At 40.8% G+C, this 22,180-nt stretch overlaps 1 protein-coding gene across 1 annotated transcript in view; it reads right to left on the bottom strand.

Annotated features, from left to right (window-relative positions):
• Positions 1-4,238: 4,238 nt before the first annotated feature.
• Positions 4,239-22,180, bottom strand: part of LOC131893564 (uncharacterized) — a 37,360-nt gene continuing 19,418 nt past the window's right edge. The window contains exons 5-7 of the mRNA XM_059243619.1: positions 15,252-15,469; positions 7,010-7,172; positions 4,239-5,473 (exon numbers count right to left, since the gene is read on the bottom strand). Coding sequence (XP_059099602.1) covers positions 4,389-5,473; positions 7,010-7,172; positions 15,252-15,469 — 1,466 coding nt within the window. The 3' untranslated portion in view covers positions 4,239-4,388. The remainder of the gene's footprint in view (positions 5,474-7,009; positions 7,173-15,251; positions 15,470-22,180) is intronic.

Raw genomic sequence — 22,180 nt, 5'->3', positions numbered from 1 at the left:
TCAATGATTGAGATTCCTCAGTTAGCTCACATATGACCCATACAGAATGTTTTAGGTCAAAGGCTAATAATTTGATCCAAGTCTAATCAAAGAACATGATCGTGTTTGGGCAGGCCAACCATGAATTGGTTGTATCGGGTAGCACTGGTTGAACTTCAATCACTTGTGAGTGACAGGAAGCAGCACATTGGTATGTAGAATCTTTTAATCTTTTAAGCTGAAGGTCTTGGTAGTGACAGACAAATGGGCGGCAGGAGCATTCGTGAATACGAACGTCGCAAGAAAACTCTTTTGACCATTGTTCCTCGATCTTCAAAGTCACCCAGCTATGTCGCTTTAGGTACGTTAAGGTCAGAAACGAGCTTTCACATTTGTGATTAAGCCAGAAATGCTGCAAAGGGTAAATCATTTTCAACTCATGGGGATCAAAGTATTATAGATTTAACTTACCCTTTCAGGCAATACGCTTATGGAAAAAATCATGGCAACTAATTTCATTTGTCACTTAACACGTACATCTTGGGAAATGCTGCAAATGGCAGGTCTGAACAACAAGCTGATTTGCAACAGCTTGAGGAAGTCCATCTTTCATTAGAAAACAGTAAATTTTCAAACATGAATAAAGCCCAAAAATGAAGAGTGAAACGATTCCCTCGTACTATCGATATTCTACTAGTCCTGGTCTTGCTGTATTCAATGCCCGATACCATTTTGCTCCCCTCGTCCATTTTTCTAAATTAATGGATTTTAGCACCGTGTTTTGATTACTTAGGGGTGGACTTGAGCCAAGGACGGCTCTATCAAGGTCCCTTGGCTCTACCCTGGACACATAGTTACCCTATAAATCAACAGCTTCGAGACATTGAAAGGGCTAAATTTGAAGCAACCGTGCTCTGGTCCTATGAAATCTGAACTGAAATCCGCTTATAAATCATTGTGTGTGACTACTACTCAATGAACCGCCCTTGGGTTGACCTCACTACCATTTTGTCTAACCATTTCAAGAAGTTGGACCACCTGACCCGTCCCCTCTCATTGGATTAGAGCCATTGAAAATATCAAATCCCATATCCTCTGATCGTCTGCTCTACGTTTGAAAACATCGTGTCACAAGATCCTGATAGGACTCAAAACTGAAGAGAAAGGCATCAATGATCCTTCATTGGTGACAAATTGTCCCCAACTGTGACCCAAACAACCTTACTTTTTGCAGACCAGAGACCGCCCACCCTTATTTCCCAGGTCTTGGCCATCCAAAGACCAAACATTTGTCATCAGGACTTGTGAATGCAAGCAACCTAGGGAGTTTGATGTGGATTCATTGAAACTAAGGAAGAGTTTGACCAGCCTGAACAAGTTGAGATTATTTACATATGATTGGGCACGCAGCGAGTATTTGTGAGTGAGTGCCGCTCAGCGTGCCTGTCTGTGAATCTGTGTAATAGAATATCAATTGTATATTTCCTTCAAAAGTGTTGTCCCTTGCTCTTCTGTGATAACTGATGTGACTGACAAACCAAGTTTGTTTGCTCTCAGAACACATACCAAGATGAATCATTTCATTGGCCATTAGTCCCCACATTGTCAACGACATTCATGTCACCCGGAGACAGCATTAAAAGTTTCCACAAATGTTGTAAAAAGCCAGTGGGTATTTCAACTCTTTCCCCAGACGGTCATCAGCAACCTGTTTCCAACTTGAGACCCCAACTAGGGGACCCATACTCCTATTTTCTATTAACTAAAGTAAAGTGTTTGTAATTGGGTCTTGGGACCCCATTCCATATTTTGAGCCTAAACTGTAAAGTTGTTGTCCTGGGTGGTGACCTGGCCTATTACCAAATCAATCATAATGTTCTTCAAAAAAGTAGAATAAATGAAGAAAACCAAAGAATTATCAGTTTACCCTTGATACATATTGAATTCATATGAATGATGGGTGTGAATTTCGTGCTGTTTGGTCTTTTGATTAGGAAATGCATTTGAAAAAGCCCATTGAAGTACCTCTTTTTAAATGTATCATATATATTTCTGTCAACACAACTTTGTGTTAATTCTTCAAGTTTGCCATCCTTCAGAATTAATAAGGTACAAGAGCTTTGCAACAAAAAACTTCTCACCATATTCTTTTATCTCATTGTTCAAAAGGACTCTTAGTTGTTAAGCCCGTACAAACTATATATCATGACACTTCTTAGATTATATTTTTAATGGCTGAAAGCTTGTGTACCTGCCAAAAGCAACTAGATTTCGGTTCCAGTAATCACCGTAAATAGAATGGTGGTAAAAATGAAGGAATGAAACAATAAAATAGTAGTCATAGTTTCACCGTGACCTGACCTGAGCCTCTCTGAAGGCTCGATTGTCTGGCCCAGACAGGGCAAAGGAACTACCCTGGGTCCTCCTAGGCCTTTGAACGCTGCCCAAGGCCGATTTGGGGCGGCGGAGTTAGTTTAGGGAACAACTTTGCTTTTACCATCGGAGTTTATCCCACCTCAACCTCCAGATGACAATTACCCACAATAATTGGAAAATGTGCGCCGACGGGTGTCACAGTTTGCGCCAATTCCTCCCTCACATCACAATCAAGAACATTTTTACATCCCAACGAACTTGCGAAAAGCGGAATTTGTTTTTCCTCGGCGACGCTCACCGTGGCCCATTACGTCGTCCATATGATGGACCGTATCGCGTTCTGGATCGGGCAAACAAATATTTTGTGCTTGACGTGGGTGGTTCTCGAGCATTTGCTAGTGTACATAGACTGAAGCCTGCAGTGATCGAGAGTGACACACCTCCAGCCGTCCTTTGTCCAACACGCCGTGGTCGACCTCCAAAAAAAAACAATCTCAAGTGACCCCTGCCCATCCAGTTCGATCAAAAACAAAACATCATTGCATCCCCAAATGCTACTTAGGTATCTCTGAAACGATTCGGAACGTACGTCCTGCTAAGTTTTTTTTCATCATCGATCATGACTGGGTCACGATCTAGGGGGATGTTATGTGGCGCGTGGTTATTTTGGTTCGACTCTGCGTTTTTAACATGCTAATTGATTTGCTTACGCATACGTTTTGGAAATGAATAAATGATTCTCGTTCTGACCTGGCTGGAGTCAAGAAGCTTTATTTAGAGTTCTTAGTCTTAGGAACGCGCCTTTAGACCAAATCCACAAGGACGTCAACCTTGGCCATGTTCTTCCGGGTTCTCTTCGCCCAGTGCCCGTGTTGAATGCGTTTAGGTTCAATTGTTCCAAGACCTTCATGGAAGACTTTTTGGATCCCAACTGTACATTTTATTTAGCCACGTTTCAAGATCAAATCTCTTGGCTTTCGAATCAAAATTGCTTCGGTACTCGGACATGGCCAAAATATTAGGTAAAATAGTTGTTGACTCAGAGCACCTGAACCCTTTCTTAATCAACAAGGTCTTGTTATGTTCTGTAAAAAAATAGTCAAAATTCGCCTAGAACTTCCTGCTTTTGTTCTTAACCTCTCTAAAGGGTAACTGTGTAACCCATTTCATTTTTTTGCATCTTGTTAATCGCAACGCTACGTTAAGCAGTTGACCAAACTAATTCAACAATCAAAGAGGCCAGAATCTTCTCCCCTGTTGTTACGGGTTCAAACTCAAGTACTAAAAGGTAACCTCTTGCCACAGCGCTAACAAGACAAGAATGTTATCCCTAAATGTCGTGGGTTCAAATCCGAGCACCGAAAATAAACCTTTTTGAGAGGAGACGTGGCGTAATGGTTAAAGCGGCTTCCTATTTCGAGAAAGGTCCTTTGTTCGGTTCCCCTTCCCAACCTTCCTGAAAAAGGAAACTTTTAGACGGTAACCACTCTTAAGGACGGAGAACCAATCGGGTACCACACAGGAAACTACCTTATGGAATTGGGAAATGGACGATGCAATCAATGGCTAGTTTCGATGAACCATAATTGTCCTAGCATCTCAAACCAAAGCAATGGTTAATTTTTAGGACTAAAGCGATGGGAAGTGGTTTCAATTAAATGTCCTGCATACAAATTCAATTCAAAGCTTGAAAATTTGTTTTGATCCACTTGATCTTGGTTGATCAGGCATCTGCTAATTCGCAAGGTTTTGGACTTCAGCCCAATTTACAGGTAGGCTTGAGACATGAAGTTTATATTATCAAAACTGTTTAAGCATTGAATCATATTTGCTAGCTTTTACCTGGCACTTATTGAGATTTAAAAGAGTTATGCACTAATTCATCGAGATAAACCATAACTATATTCATTTGACAAAGCATTGGCAAATTCAAATAAGTAATATCACGGATTACAATTGCCATGTTCCTAAGTCTCTAGATCTGGAAAAGAGTACAATCGATGAAATTGATTTCATTCACATTTGCCAAGTTTCTACAAGAATTCAGTCTTGCCGTCTTGAATTTTGAAGTAAAAATGATCACTAGGTGGCCGAGCATAGATGTCTGTCGACACCTGTCTCAGGTTGTTCGATTTTCCATCAGAGATCGAGCGTTCAGAGCCGGTTTTTAGCACGGCGAAATACTCGGGATGAATGTCCTTCAAACTGATATGTTTGCTTTGATGGAAGACGGGATTAGTGAGCTTCTGATGCGGAGAACGCCCCACGGAGGCTGTAAGGGGTGATCCTGGACAAACTGGTCGACAACCTGTGTTTTGGTACAAATGTTGAGCACTCCCGCCCAAGATGCGTTGCTGTTGAGCCAACCCCGACAAATAAGGTTTTCTCGGTTGCCTCAAGATCAAGGGGCTGTTGGTCATCGAAGTGGAAGCCGAACAGAGCGCCGAATCGTTGTCCTTGGGAAAGGAATAGTTGTCCATGAGATAGGTGTTGAAAGTGCCATCTTTGGAATTCGATCCGTCCGTGTCCAAAAGAGGATAGATGAGCTCGCTGTTTCCGCTGATCATGTCCGAATACACCCAATGGGATGGGGTTTGATTGGCCTTATTAGACACCTCAACCCACTCCTCTTCATTTGGATCAGATGGCATTTTAACTGAGCCTTGGAGGGCAATTTCCACGTACTCGTCCTTATCAGCGGAAAGTGGCCGCCAATGATGAGGTCTCAAGGGTTGGAAAGGTGATCCTTGAAGGGTTTTGCAAGTGTTTAACCAATCGGTTGCTGAATTGGACCCCGTTTTGGCTGAGATCGGATCCACTAGAGAAGTGGCGTACGGAGAGGTTTCGTTAAGTGGATTAACGTGAAGTACCGCTCGTAATTGTTGAGTTGAGCCATCTTTGGCTTTATTCTGCCCACTTGAATTCGGTTTCTGCACGCAAAAAGCGAAGAAGAGTAATCCACAGAGTAGCGTGAGACTGATTAATGGAACAGAGATCACCAAGGCCATAGAAATGCTGCCAGACATTGGCTCCGAGTTTTGTTGGGTGGCAATGGAGTTCGGATTTGGCTCTAACCTTGACTCGGAGTTATGTGATCCGGATTGCCACTTTGACGTACCTGAAAATGGAACGTGGAACAACCTTTCGTCTCGATAAGGCTATAAAATGGGACGTTTCTTCCCGAAGGAAATAGGTAATAAAGCACACAGGGTCCGTATCGTCGTCATCATCGTCATCATCATCATTATCCTTCTCTCGTCTGACCTCTTCAGCCTCAGGCACTTCAATACCGTTCTCAATTTCCTTGCGGCCATTCCACTTTTCCTGAGCACGTATTACTTTTCCCCTCTTACCAGTCTTTGCCATTCCCTTTTCGACATGGCATTTCGTGGTCGTAGCTCATTCAATTTGTAAACCAAGATGTTCAAGAACAACGGAAAGAGTTTCTATCAAAACGATTCCTTGATCCAGTTTCCTTGAAAGATTTGTGGATTAGATTTTTTTCGGGTTTTGATAGAACGACAGAACTGTAGACAATTGAACTTGCTCTCATGAGCACTCCGAGAATGCTTCATTGTATGTTTACGTGTGAAACAAACTGATTTGTAGAAATAAAAATTCGGAATATCGTGGGGTTTTCAAATTCACATGTTTTGCTTCCCTAAAGGTCTCCGAAGAAATACACCGAGTGACGAAGGATGTCACACATCGAAGACAAGGTGCCCTTACGAGTACATATTATGACTTTTTATACGGTCATCGAGGTAGGCTTGTATTACCAAGCCCTTCTTTTGTGTCTACCATCTCTTTGGGGTGTTTGCCCTACTATTAGGGCAAAGGGTCATTTCCTGTCCCACAAAATGGTCACCCGGAAGTACATAAACTTTCCGAGGGCTCCTCCAGACCCATTGTTCAAAAGGTTGGAACTGTTTTGGCAGGTTCGGATTAAAAGAGGGGCCTTTTCTTGGAAAGAAACTCTGCATCACAACCTTTATCAATGGATATATTTTTGGCCAGTGAACGACCTACCCAGTCCCTGGGAAATCATTCTGGCTCAAGAAGATGACTGAAGATAACTGAAGTATTTCTTGGCCACATAAAGAGCCTGTCTCTAAAGTAAGCTCAAGCCTATAATGCTACAATATATGCCACTTTTGGATGAGACCCTAAACCAAAGCTAATGCTCAGAACTTTTGCAATTCTGGGTTCCAAGTAGTTGCCGGGAGAGCTTCCCAAGAAACGTATCATGAATGAAGAAGTTGCATTAAGGTTATTGCTACCTCCAAATTGGCCCTAGTTTCGTTGTCCTGGAAATAATGTACAATGTACTTGTTTCATTTATAAGATCGCATTGGATGGGAAGGTTGAACTTGAGTTCCTCTTGGATGGGTATCGCTCCTCTGGCATCCAAGAGTGTGTCTTCTTCTATTTTGGAGGAAATGCTTAGTCGGCCCATTGAGAAGCTCAATGAGTGCAAAAAAATCCATTCCAAAATGGCCCCACTAATCCTGCGTTTAAAGAGCGGGGAGTACCAAAAAACGGAAGGAATTCTTCTTGAAGCTGCCAAATTGGAGCATGAGAAGGGTGGAGTGGTAATTTACAACAGGGGAAAACTGTCGAATGCACTCCTTGGGAACTTTCTTCTTTGGTTTACCTCTCAAGTGGAGAAAGACTTCCTTGTACGCGTGCCCATCAGGATTGTTCACCAGGCAAATGTAGCGGCCCTGGACGCTGGATTGCAATTCCTTGACATTGATGAGTAAACTCGCGTTGTAGAAACCATCCTCTCCTTTCTCGAAGATTGTCGTTGGAACGATCTGAAACGAAAGTTAGCATCGAATGGTTGAGTTTTCCAAAATGGTGTACAAAACAAATGGCAAGAAATGAGGGATAAGGAGTAGCTTTCGAGCAGAATAGGGGAGGGAATGACAGGTTTGATCACATGAAAACTTTGAAGTGGAAAGGCGGATCTGGTCTCGAAATCGCATGAAATATTAATGTACATCCATCAGCGAAGAATATTTCATTGGAAAACCCAAATGGAACCAAGAAGGTCTCGGAAAAGTGATCATGACGAGTGGTTGGAAAACCAGAGAAGGAAGAGGTCCTTTGCATTAGAGGTACTTGATTTTATGTGGCCATTTCCATGAACTGTATCCCCCACTAGTGCAATAATGGCAACAATTGTATGGACAAGCAGCTAATTTTTTTTTGCGCTGGCACGCATCTTCAAAATTGATCTGTGAAATCATGAATCTTTTGAAATGGAACATGGAAGTGTATGAAATTGGAGCAAGATTTAATGGAAACGTCAGTACAAAACTACATGTTCAAACGAAGCAGCATTGATGCTCTTTGCATTGACGATTTAGTGCTAAATGTGTGATCAAAGCGAATGAATAATTAGACGGTGTTGAACGGTTTTAATGCTGCATAGCCGTTGCGCGAGGGTTTTCGTACCCTCTCGAAAATCTTTAGGGAACAAGGCGGGCTCAAAAATGATTCATCAAAGAAAACTTAAAGTTTAGAGCACATTTCCTTTGTGCCATGAAAATTAATTACCCAAAGGAAACCTCAGGGTTGCCGAGACTTGGTTCAAGATTAATCTGGCAACCCATCCCTGTGGAGAAGGGATAGGAGATATGCTCAATTTCATTGACAAAATCATTTCTATCACCACTTCAAGGAAACTCGAATACCAAGGGTTCTTAAAATCTGAGAGCGACCCTAGGCTGGTACATATGGTGGACGAAGGCAACATGGTGGGTGATACAGGAAGGGGGATGAGGGAACTTTTTTTTGTTTCCACTTCCTGCAAGCCTTAGAGCTGAATCATTTGAGTTTTGAAATTGCCTTCCCATCTCTCCCTTGAATTCATAAATCTCAAGTTTTGACAACGGGGAGAAACGAAATGGCCCCACAGTCAAATTATGAATATAGCTGCTTCTAAATTTGATTTTCCCCAAGATCCTTCAACTCGAGTGAGTCATTTTGTCCTTGAAATATTTTCAAGCCCATTTCCATCGGCATCTTTTCGTGCTTGGCTTCAATAATCTGCCGTTCCTTGGAAGCGCTCCCGGCGAAATGAAATGAAAATTTACATTTCTGATTGAAACCAATCAGAAGTTCGTCATGTTGGAAATGTGAAGGGAAAGCTTCGTGAATCAAGACAGTTTCTTTTACTCCCACTCTCTCTCGGCCTCTCAATTGCGGGCCTTTCTTGTTTCATTTCGAGTCCCATCTGGAGGAATTGGCTAATTTTCACCCGTCAGATGAGCTCATCCATCCTCCTCACTCGTGTTCCACCCTGGAGCTAATAAATTTTTCACAATTGGGACCGTGTTCCACGGATGATCCCCAAAGGATTTACTTTGAATCGTAGCCTTTCTTTTGTCAACCCTCTTGGTTCCTCTTGTGCAAAAGGTCTTAGCAGCCTTTCGAGCACCCTCCCGGTTTCTTTTCTCCGTACAGTCGTATGTACGTAGTAGAGTAGCTCCAACCACCCACCAACGTTCCAGTCAACTTTCATTTCCTGGTTCTTACACCTTCCTCACAAAAAGCGTGAACCACCATGGAGCCCCATTTGGAACGAGGGATTCGTGGAACATCGCGGAAACCCAAACGATCCAATCAAGATCAGGACAGATACCCATTCGCTCGACACCGGGATGAAAAACCAATGGTTATGGTCAAATGCAAAGGCAACCCTCCAAGTTCAAAAATGCCGGTCAATTGGCAAAGTGATTGCAAACGACATCATCTCTACGTACGATGTTTGGTCTCATTCCAGGCTCACTGATCTACTACGTTCCCTTCAAATTCAAAGATGGATGGATGAACCATGCGATATTAATGTCATCGTTTCCTTTGATGGATTCCCCATTCTTCGATTCCCCTCTCCCTCTCTCCCTCGTTCTTAGTTCTTCGAGTTTCACCTCCTCCATCCCAGGAACACTCGTTCAGCATACAATGGAGAAGGGAGAAGCAACGAACCAATCCAATATCCATTGGCTGGTAAGTCAACCAGTCGAACAACAACAAAGGCCACCAAAGTGCAGGGTTCGACTCGATGGTGTACATGTCGGGATATGTGACAGATATTTTGAACATTCCAATCAATATCTGATCAGAGAGCCCCTCAAGATCGAGTTCAAGCATATCAAAATTTGATCGGCAGTTAGATCTTTACTTCACTTGAAAACGATTCCAACCTTCTGTCTGAATGCTGTGGGCAGATATGGTTCAACTTTGAACGTTTGTTTGAACAATAGATGATCAAAGGGCTCTTGAGCCCCTCAAACCAGTCAAGCAAAAAGGTCAAAGAGCACAAAATAAGTATAGATTGGATCAGAGGCAATCGTGTCTTTGACTATAGCCGCTTTTTATTTTTTTATTTTTTTAGGATCCAGCCAATCTTTCACTCGTAACAAGTTTCAAGAGAGGCCAAACTCTGCTCAGAGAAATTGCGTTCTCATCTATGCTTTCTAAAACTTGACCCAATTAATTGAGACCCCAGAGAGATTCATAGCTTTAAGTGAGCCTCGAGATCGGAATTCACTGCGAGGTCCATTAGAGCAGAGTCCGTTCCATTCAATTCTCAATCCTCGTCCATTTTGGTTCACTGACTTCAAATGAATTTCAATCCTCATTCAGTGGCGGCATTACGAACAATGAAAGAAATGCCTCTTTCCACCTCAACTGGGATCTGTTCCCTCGATTCCCTCGGACAAACTAGAAACCAACGAGTGTGATAGAAATAAGTTCCCTCACCCGAGCGGCCAACGGGGACAAAATGAGGCCATTTTGAGGCAATCTGATAGCGCCATCAACATTGCGATCTGATCTGGCCTTCGGTAAGGCATGGACCACTATCTCCAACAAGGTTCGCTACTTTTCATCTCTAAGTCCAGCAAGAGCAAAGCCATTGCAGTAGTTTCGCAAGAGCTTAGCCGTTGTTTTCTACTCAAAGTGGCAACACTGGCATCGAAATAGAATTACAAGTAGCCTTGTCGGAATGAAATCGTATCCGACTCGAAATCTAGGCCAATTAGGGCTTACTGAATTCAGTCAACCAAGCCGATGAGGACAAAAGTCAGGATTCAGAGCCCCACCGAAAAAGGCTGTGAGGCCAAAACAAGATCCTCGTTCGAGTTCCAGGCGTCTGGAGAAAGGCAAAAAAGGACTCAATAAGGTCTGTTTCATATTCAAATCATCTGCCCTGATCAGGGTAACCCGCAGAATGAGGTAATCCCTGAGTATGAATGAACTGAGCCTTAAGACCCTGGGGAAGTAAGTATCCTTTCGATGGGAAGGCCAAGTGCAAATTTTATTCCGCCAAACCTTTGCCAAATTGGGACATGAATTCGAACGGGAGAAATCTTGAATAAATTTGAAAAGATCATCCCCGACGCGAGCGAACGGGCTACGTAGTCGTTGTCGACATTCCTTCTCCGATGAAGTCTTAGGCAACTGACTAGCTTTCAAACCCTTCATTCAAGAAAAGAAGCCTTCAAAAGAGCCTTTTGGGGTTCAATGTACGGTGACGGGAACGATGTCCCTTGGACTTCGGAACAGTCAATCGACTACGGCTTAACTAACTTCAACTGGGACATCTGAACTTTTCCGGGATCTGGCATCATCCTGAAAGTTGCATTTTAGCTTACATAAATAATGGGTAACAGAAGCCGTCAATCTAATTTCTGGTTTGGAAATATGATCATTAATGCAATATCGGCAGCTCGCACTTCTCAGTCAAGGGTCAAAATTGCGATCATGTGTGTCTTTCCATGCCAAATGACGGTTACTCTCTACAAGATTGAGATTCGAACCAACGGCCTTTGGAGTAATCTAAACCAATGTAAAACGCTTTGAGGCAATGCTGGCACCTGTATTCAGCTTAAAAATGCGCTGTCCAGATTGATTCGCGAGATTCTATATAAGCAGCGTTGCTAAGGAAGGATCAAATAAGCCCTTCAAGACAGGGCGTAGAACATGGAATTGGGATGAAAATAGAAAAAGAGGAAGAAGCTTCAAGTTAAAAGAGAAGCTTAAGGGTGTCCTACCCAATCCTCCTTCCTTCTCAGTCTCTTTTTAAAAGTCCAGACTACATACAGTATCTTCAGGACACAATTTTATCTCCAGCCTAACATCTGCTCTCAAAGTTAGTCTCTCCAGGCAGAAAAAGAATCCTTCCAAAAGTTGAGTGGGATTGTGTTTTCCTCGGTTAGAGCAGTCTCCGTAGAACCGTAAGCAGGGACAACAGGCAATTCTCTGGCATGACCAAGCATTTTAGTAGCTGATCTAGCCAAATAACCCTTTTATTTAGTGGTTCGGAAACTGCATTTACTTGGCCCGATCCACTTATTTGTGGAAAATACTTTGACGGGAAAGTGAGACTCATAAAAGACGTGCCCCAAGGAGTGCAGAAGCTTTTTTTATCCCCCAAAAATCATTGGAACAATTCCAAACAAACGAGCTGGGACTCGTTTGCACGGATGAAACAAGCAATGGAGCCGCCTCTCGTGAAAGATAGAGAAGCTAGTCACATTTGGATTGTGTCCTTTCAAGAGTCCACGATAAGCACTTCTTTCTCTCCCTTCATGGGTGATTTGCACTAATCCGTCGATATTCACTCCAATCCCCCTCTTTCTCTTCTTGAACCCCACAAATGTGCCACATTAATAATGTTATCGCCAACTTGCCAGTCGCTTTTGGGAAGACCCTGGAAATCGTGATGGCTACCCAAGCCAAGAGTAACTATTGTAGCTTGAACTTGGTTCGATGGAGTGAGACCACAAACAACGCTTCAAAAGGGTGTCCAACCATAGAAATGAAGCCCAAGATGTCTGACCAAATATATTTTCTGTAGTTTTAGATAAACTGAATTTTTTTGGTTCGAAACGCTGGTGAAATAATTTCTCTGCCATTTTGTTGGTAGATACGTTTCATGATTGACAATCGGCCGCTCTATTTGGATATTGAAACGGATATGTTTGATAGATCGCAACATTTTGGGGGGAGGTCATTGCCTTATTTTTCATTCAATAAAGATGAAGAAAACAAAAATAGTAAGATTGTGCAAAACCCTTTCCAAAGCTCATAAAAAGGTCAATTGAAACAGTAAAAAGTTTAAAAGCAACAACAAGAGCAATAGCTGGATTGCTTCAATGTAAAAGTAATGCTTATATACTATGTTGAAGAGTGAAAATGTTCCATATTCTTAAGTGAAATGTCGGACAAATAATTCTGCTTAAAAGCAAATAAGTTACCTTGAAGAAGTGTTTCAAAATCAAAGGTGCACCTCTTAGAAAAATAAAAAATAAAAAAAATATGACGTCATCAGACATATGTTGATATGTATTTGTCCAAGAAATTTTCTTTGGAAAATCAGCTGAACTGTTTCCTGACTTTAAATTGGTCTTGATATACATTTCAGGAAATAGATACTTCTTTGCTAATTCGTTATTCCTTTAGGTCATAAATCATGATCTTACTAAAGCAAACTTCATCACGCACTAATAATTGTTGTGGGAGTTAGTGAGTTGATTGAAAATGGTACTCAATTAAAATGTCGTCACAGAGCAAGGAAAATAATTTATTGATGTAAAATACTTTGTCCTTCTGAAAAAAAGCCACAGATCGTCTTATGTTGTTATGACGACGGAATACCGCATATCAAGAAACGTTTTCAGAGCTTACTTAGATCTCTTGGCATTCAATCTGTGGTTAGTTACCACCCCTAAGGGGAAAAGAGAGAAGAAAATTCCCTTAGAAACGATGATGATGATGCTTGGGAGCGACAGATAAAGGGATTGTTTGGCATTCTACTTCAAGTAAATTGAATATCAACCACTTCAAAGCTTCCTGTCTGCCTAGACAGATAGGACGAGCACTCTTGGGCTGGGTGCTCATCCTTCGCTCTCCAAACTGGCAGGATGTGTATCCAAAAAGTTTTGCAGCCAACAATCATAGCTTTGTTGAGAGGGATTATGATTGCATTTCTCCACTGTGCAAGAGAGATGAAACCGGGGATGGAAAGAAGGGGCTGGAACTGTAAACGTTTGCTTTCGTTGAATAGCTTTGTCAAGAATAAGTGCATTATGTAACCCTTAGGACATGATTTTTTTGCATGAATTAAGAAAGCACACATCAGACTTATTCCAGAATGGGGAAAACGAGAACAAAAAAGAACGAAAAGACATGAATTAAACATACCCCTTGATAATGCTAGAAAAAATAAAAGTTAAATATTTATTGATACCAATGTCCTTTGCTGGAATGGTCTCTATAAAAAAGTCAAACACAACTCCTGGTAAGTGCACCGCCTCAAATTCAGGCCTGCATAATTACGTCCAACAACTTGTCAATGCTACTTTCTTTCATCGCTTTATTCGATTAAAGCCATCAGATCAATTCTGTTTCAAAACAAATTGAAATATTCCTTTTTAACCGCTTATTAGCCATTTTATGTCCAATGGAACAAAATACCTCAAGGGAAAACTTCTCAAAGTTGACCTGTTTTTCCCCAATACAGAAACCACATCTTTGCATTTTGGTACGTGGCACAAAATCGTTGAGGATTTATCAACCTATCGCTTACTGAGTTCGCGGACGAGGGCGCTAACTCTTAGGTTGACTGTCATAAATTACTCGATTGGTAATTGCCACACTCCTGCTTTATGGACCAGAAGTACAGGAGCTTGTTCGTTCTTCTGCTGTTCCGGAGGGGAACAACTTGCTCCTATGTTCGTATTTGGTAGAGGTGGAACAAGAACCGCAAGATCGAACTTGGGTATTTGGGGCTCGCTCACATTGCTGAATGGTGGGAATGGGACCATGACCCAATATTTTTATGAGTCCTCCTGATGATGCTTATTGCACGCAAGTGTTCATTGAAGATAATTTCTCGAGGTCAAGCCCCAATGCCAATTAATGAACCTCACTATCAAGTACTGCATGAGCGGAAAAGGAACTCGTGTGTCCTGAAAGAAGAAAGAGGGAGCTTCGCATGTAGGTTTCCTCAGCCTAAGGGGATGTTATTTGTGAAATGAATCTTCTCCTTTTGTGTTTCCCCCTTCCTCTCCCGTCACCGGAAGTAAATTAGGAACAAGATATTTTCACTCTGGAACATGGAAGTCCCTTAGCAGTGAACTGTGTGTCTACAAGCATTTCATTCATGATTACCATGCGCTCCTGGCTTTGGCATTAAAACACCAGCACAACCCCGGCATCACTGAGGAAACGGGGTGATTCCCACGCTACGTCCTCCATTTCGAGAATATTCATGGTACTTGGCAATCCAATGGCTTGGAAAGAAAAAATGGAACGAGGTCTCCGTCTCCCATCACTTTTGATTGTTCAAATTTCTTTCAAAATGGGACCAGTCTCACCAGTTCTGATTTCAAGGCTAGCTGTCATGACGAATTAGCCATGCCAAGGTTGGCTAGCAATCCAACAAAATGGGGAAAGCGAGAAGGAGTTGGAGGGGGGGGGTAGGAATATTGGATTTCCTGATGGAAGTTAATCCCTCTTTCAAGTCCAATCCACCTTCCCCCTCTACCTTTGTCGAAATCTTTCAACAGGGTCCATGCCCTGAACCCTTGATTTCCAAGCCCGCTCCAATTCAGGGTTCCCATGCGGAACGCGCGAATCTCCTCAGGTTTGGAATTTTCTTCGTGTCAAAACTTGACTCAGCTATCCTGAGTCATGTTTTGAGGTGGAAATGGAGAAAGAGAAAGAGAGAGACAAGGAAAAAAGGCTGAAAACTCATTTCCTGGTTTTGAATTCAGAACGAGAATTATACCTTCATTAAACACTTCAAAGAGGGGAAATGAAATGGCATAATGGATCTTCAACACGTCCAATGTACAATGTCGCACTTACGATTAAAGTCTTACCTCAAATACATAATCAAACACCTCGACAGTTTTGTTCTTGTTCTGGGCATGTGTCTTGTTTGGAATCTGTTTCAGCCATTGGATCTGAGTCTGGTCTAAACTAAGTACTTCACACCTCAAATAAAACTCGTCAGTCGCATCCTTAGGGTTCTCATCACCCAAATCCAAAGAACGGTTCACTTTCGTTGGTCCAAGGATTTGGGGTGTCATGGACGCACCTGAAACAAAATCAAACAGTTGATGGCAATTTTGAAACTGGAACAATCCTCCTCTAAATAAGTAGTATGATTTCAATATCAGACTGACTATATAGGTCTAAAGAGTAACATGCTCAGGATTACAGGATAATGGACCTGGTTTCCCTTTCAATGCTGAATAAAAAAAATGATCGTTTTGGCCAATTATTTACGTGTGCGAGGACAAACAGGACTTGATCTCTTTTTCGGGAGCCATTTCAGACAATAACCTATGGACAAAATATATGCCTTATTCATTCATGTTTACGTAGGGTAGTAATTAGAAGCCATAACAAGCATTTTATGACGAGCAAACACAAAGATAACATTCGCATAATGTATTAGTATAACTCACAATCCATTGCTATGAAACGCGCTGTACAACAACGCCTCATTTAACCCAATCAATTTAGTTGGTATTGGGATCCCAATCAAAGAGAGGAAACCCGGGAGCTCCTCGTTCCTTCGCGGCATATGCCTTCCATCGAGCTGTCTCTTTGACCCTCCCCCCCTCTCCTCTTCAGTTCCTGTGAAAATTCATTTGCGAAGAGCTTAGTTGTGTCCCTCCCCTGTTGAAAAAAGTAGGGCAAGGGAAGCAGAATGCATATTTTACCTGGAACTTCCCCATTTCATACCTTCAAAGTCTCGCTTTCCAGGGCCTAATTGCTTCCAAGCATGCATGGGGCGAGAAGCTGAGCTGGTGAAAAACGAGCGTCTTTTTATCTCTTCACAAATATGACCTTTTTGCTCTTCAAATATGAGAGCTGAAGCCTTTATTGTTCTTTCAAAACATACACAAGAAGCCAAGAACATATGGCTCACAACTAGATTTTCTCTAGTACAGGTATATAGAATTGGATGAAATCTTAAAATGACGAATGAAGTGTCAACCATTGTTTACACACTAGATTGGAGCAATAGAAATTAAGGCCAAAACAGTTTGTTACACATGAGCAAGCATAGCCTCAAACACCCTTTTTCCGATATTTAGTTCTCGTCACGCTGAAACCTTTCTAGGAGAGCCCCTTTTCGCGCTCAATTCAAGCTTCGCAAATGCGAAGTTATTTTCTGTATTATTTCCGTGTTTACTGTTTTCTATATAAGTCTGAGTGGGGAGTGATCCCAGATGTAACGCTTTGTACCTCATGTCAGGGTTCATTAATCATCACGCACCAAGACTTTAGCTTGTTTGCTAGCCTTCTCTGCCATACACTTGCTTCAACTCGCTCTTTTCCCTCTCAGAATAGAAATGAGACTCGAATTCGGCTCGAGCTATGGCCTAGAAATTCTAAAAAAAACGTTATCTGCGAAATAACAGTCTCAAAGGTCCATGAAACTACTGAGTAGTTTTAACCAAATGGAGCAATAATACGAGAAAGAGCAAGGAACCTGAGTGATCCACATTGCTATCTCGAGAAAAGTGGAAGTAGAGACATTCGACGACTTTCACGAGATTGTAGTTTTTACCGTTTCAAGAGCTGACGTCAAATTTTCAACAAAGTGAGCAATTTCCAATACCATGGAACCTTTTCAAACCAACCTGTCAGGGACCAAAAACTATATTTTCCATATTTTAGAAAACGCCAGCAAGAAAAAAAATCATTTTTTTTCATATCTTTAATTTTTACTTTTATAGCTGCATCAAATTACTTTATTTTAGGTATATTTTCCAAATTTGTAGATTTGTAGTCTTTTTAATATTGCATTAATTCAATTTAATTGAAGCATCTACATTATCATAAAAGTTAAAAAATACGCAAAACCAACTGGTAGTTTGGAATTTCAAGGTATTTTTCTGTTCAGAATATTGCACAATCACTAGGTTTCCTAAATTTCGAAGTCCGTGCAATGCTTGCTTCCTTCCATCCCAATTCAGTTCAATATTTCCCTTGTTTATTGGTATCTGTTCATTTATCATCTATGTGTTTGCATCGGATAATTCAACGAATCGATCATTTTCCATGTTTATTATACGTTGTCTCCGGAAACGACTGTTGTAACTTTTCTTCGTCCATGCTGATCGAGCACTTGTCAGGAAGTTAGCACAAGAAAAATCCAGAATGGCTGAGCTTTCCGTTTCTGGAGTTGTTTCCGAAACTTTGTGGGCTGCTTCAGCACTTGCTGTTGTGCCACATTCGAATTTGTCACTCAGATTAACTCTATGTAATTTGTAGTTGCTCCACGCTCATTTTGAACAATTAAGAGCTGGGATAATGACGTAGTTTTCTGGGGGAACCGGGTTGGTTATTAATGAATCGACAAGCAGGTTCGTTGATAGTTAGTCCAAGGTAGCTAGTGCACTACTTGTGGTTTCATTAACATTGCAAAAACCAATCCAGGAAGCTGGAACGGAACTCAACTCTCAAGAAAGCACAGATTTGATCTGATCTCCCAGGAGAAACATAACCTTGGGTTGCCACTTCGCCTCGGTTATTTGAACGATAATGTTGTGCAGAGTGGTGCATTACGAGAAGGAAGAAACATTCCAAAGAAAAGCAGTCGGTCGTTCCATCTTCATCATTCAGCTATATCATTTGAATAAGTCTATGGCCGGTTCATGAGTACATGAACAGAAGAACGCCCAAGCGACTTGAGGCTTCAGTGCTCTTCAGCGTTCCACTCCCAGTTCCCTCCACCCAAATTCAGCATGCATTTCTGGTCTTGTTTGCATAAGACCAGAGAGGAAGGAGAAAACGGCCACGGATAAGAGTACAACTGAGCGACTCTACTATGAAGCAAGAGGATCGGTTACCAAGACGAGCCTAGATGAGCAACTTTGTGATGAAAATGTATGCAAAATTGCTCTGAGCCCTTTTTGAACTCGTCTTATCTTAATGAAATTAATGGCTTTCCTTCTCTCTTGATCTCCAACCAGCCTCTGGTCTTCATTGTGAATCAGAATTCACCATCTCGTTCGTAATTTAGGATCAGTATGTAAGTAAGAAGTTCGTAACCAAATTGAAGAGTCCCCATGGGCGGAAATGCTTAACTTAGATAGGAGCATTCAAGCAATGTGTCCTACTACTTAATCATCTGAGACTTGTCAGACCAAATGAAATCAAAACCGTGTTTATCATTTAGTCAATTGATGTGCTTAAAAATTATACCACACTGAGTATACCTTCCTGAACTTATAGAGTCGTTTCTATGAACGTTTGCCACCAAGGAGTGTGGTGACAAGGGAGATTGAATAGGTTTATATTGAAAAATCAGTTCATTTGAAATGCTTAGAACGTACATCACAAATGCTTCATTAGCTGCTCCTAAATAGAGCCAAAGTAGCGTCTTGTCATTTGGGAGGGCACTTTTTCATAAGTAGGGGACGGATTTAGAAGTGATCTTTGAATCACAAGATGTCATTTTTGGGTGATCAAAATAACAAAGAAAAGTAAAGAAATTGGCAAATACCCTACCTAATGAGAAGTGTCATTTTTCACCCAAGGGATGCAACAATTCGCCTTTCATGGGCCTTGTTAGCAAATGTAAATCGTCACAATTGTCAAAATGATTTCATCAATCGATATGGCGTGGCTTCTCCTAAGTTCTTCACAATATGAGAAGTTGAAGGTATGGAAACATCATACAAAACATCTTGCATGGTTTGAACCTGTCATGCATTCATTTTCTTATCATTTTGGCATAAAAATTGTCTTGCGCCACTGACTATTATGAATCTATAGAGCCAGGTCAACCAATTCAGAAATGCCTTTTCTTCGGCATACAATGCCTAAAACTTCTAATTGGAAAAAAATCCTTGGCATTGACCTTCAATTTGGAAAAATCGATCTTTGCAATGTTTTATTTTTAAAAGATAACAAGCTGTATTAGATTTCCTCAACCTCAGTTTGAAGATTGCAATGTATGGTAGATGTACCATGTTTTTTATCAGTCATAATAGAAAAAAAGCCGGATTTTAACCAAATCTTGTGTTTATGAGTAGAGAAATTTTACCCCCTCTATTTATTAGTCAAGTATCTGCTGTTTTTTGCAATATCCCTCCCCCTCTCCCGTTCAAAATTAAGAAATAAGGTTTCAAATTTGTGTTTTGTCAATAACTCCGAGAGCAACATTAACAAGAGCGCCAATGTGAAGGGGAGTGGGTCAGGTTCTCAGGATTTTTCAAGTAAAAGATGCTAAATGCTTGATTTTTTCCTTCAATCTCTTAAAATTTTACCCAGCTCCTACGCAGCCTGGAAATGTACTTCCACTCTGTCCTCCTTTGCCCAAATACCATCTCTAGCCATTCATTTCAGTGGTTCTGGCTTAGATATATGTTGAGTCAGCTCTGACAACGAAGTCTGTAGTCTGTTTTGAAAGGACATGGGGTAAGATGAGGCTAAATATTGACTCAGGTTCATTGGGTTTGTGCAAACTTATCCAACATGAGGGAAGGCTGCCGTCAGTCATACAGGGAAAACTTCACCCCAAGTACTGTATGTAGTGAATTGGACTGTACATACGTACATACATCAAGCACACAAGCAACAGAAGGAACGCACTCCTCTTGGGTTCGCCGTAGTGCAATATACACTCTACATTAATGCTCGTGTACTGTTTATTACTACCTTGCACCCTCCTCAGACCCTCGTACCCTCACCACTGCGTTTTCTGGTGGTGATAGGTGAAGAGGATGATTTTCTGGCTGATTGAATGAAAGAAACCAACGTACCATTGACCGAGTTGCACACCATAAATATCACGCACGCGTACTGCATTCCCTACCAAGACAACTCCTCCGTGGTTACGAATCGGAAACGTCATAACAACTCGAAAGTAAATATGAATGTATCGAGTTCCTAAGGAAGATTCAGATTTACTGAAATATTGATTCGATACGTGATCGTTGCAAAATATATCGTCTTTGTATGGCGTTAGAAAAGATTTTTTTTGGTTCCGTTGTTCATGGAACGAATTAAAGGTCACTTTCGGTGCCTTCTGAGACTGTTTCCCCCTACTCAAAGATTTGCTTTATCATATATAATCTAAAGCTTTTTTATAAGGAACCATTATAAAAAAATTAGCAAAGCTCCAATCTTCTAGTATAGAAGATTGCTAACCTTCCAATATTTTGATTGTCCAAAGACTGATAACTACGTACGTAGAGCCTGAAGTTGCTTCCTCGTTCAGGTCCATTCTGAAAGGATTGACCGTTCTTGCATTGAAATTTCATTTTCGATTAACTCGAGGATGGACACAGAAAGTTTCATTAACCTTCCTTGGCCTCTTATCGGCTTATAGCATGCCCATAGCTATGACTTTACAACAAGACTGCGCTCACTAAGCATTTTTGAACATATTTTTCACTTACTTTGTTTTTCAGTGTTATAGGATGGCTTTGAATTTCCTTTAGCCTAAATTAGATCATTTATGATTTGCTACTAGAGTTTTCAAAATTCCCCCAATGAAAACATTGCAATCAACATCATCGGGCAAATCTTTCAGAAGGTACCAAAAGTGGTCCTTAATTTCTTTTCATCCTGTAGTTAATATTCTTACGAAAAGTTATTTTCTGGATTGGTTATCAATCATGTACCTAAATTCTTTCTAAGCCAACGAGTAAAAATGTAGTTTGAGTTGGATGACACAAAATTTTATGTCCAGCTCTGGCTTTTGAACCACGTTTTTGACCTTTATAGAGGCTTGCATGCTCAAAAAGCCAGCTATTTCTACTTATCTTTGATCTTTGAACAATCAAGTCGTCAACAGATTTGAAAGCATTGAAGATTGATTTGAAGGCCTAACCAAGGACACTAAAGCAAGGAAGCACCACCTTTTTGTGATCACCAAACCTTTCCTGCCAAGTAAGGCCTAAACTTTTGCCGCTGAAATTTTTAAATGTCAGTTATTGGCATAATTATTGAACAAAATATGTGACTAATGTCATTTTCGTAACCATTGATGGTATGTGCTTAAAACCAGGCATTCAGATAGACTTAAAATGACTTTAAACATGTCTTAAAGTACAACAACTGAAAAGTGCTAATTAGGTTTTCTTGATAAAACAAGAATTTGCTCAAAACTCAATCTATAAATTCTCTTTTGCCAAAAATATTATTTGTAGAAAATTCTTCCAGACACATCTTGACCAAATTTCAAGTAATTTGACGCAGTTTTTTATGAAACTATGGTTCTCACTCTAGGAATGGCCCTCAATCCAAAAGTAGACATACTGTAGCTCAGAGCTACATATTGTTCCTTAAACTCATTTGGATGCTTCATAATCATGAAATAATAATTTTTAGAGATATGGCACCTGTTTTATTTGACTATAGTAGTATTTTGGATGCTTTTGCAAGAAAAACAATTTATTGGAGTCCAAAGTGCAAATTGAGGTCTACGTAGTCTACTGTACTTTGATATTTCTCTGTGCCCCTTAAATAATGCCTGCCTTTTATTCAAACTTTCTAATAAGTAGAAATTTAAACTCTACAAAAAGATAACTCATTCATTTCTCACCAATGCCGCCTGATGTTTTTTGTCAAATGTGTGGGTTTAGACAAAATTATCAATTGTCTATCCAATATATTCTAATATGTTACCAGTTATGTACATGCACTTTGATTGCTTATTCCATACATTTTTTTTATATTTTGTCAGTGTTCATTATCCATCAATTAATAAAATGACTCTTGATGATCTTCTATCTATGTGTGTTTTTGAGCCAATTTTACGCAATATTTCACCAATTTCAAA

This window comes from Tigriopus californicus, chromosome 2 (genome assembly GCF_007210705.1).
Source record: "Tigriopus californicus strain San Diego chromosome 2, Tcal_SD_v2.1, whole genome shotgun sequence".
In the NCBI taxonomy this organism is placed as follows: Eukaryota; Metazoa; Arthropoda; class Copepoda; order Harpacticoida; family Harpacticidae; genus Tigriopus; species Tigriopus californicus.
This window is presented reverse-complemented; position numbering and strand designations above follow the sequence as displayed.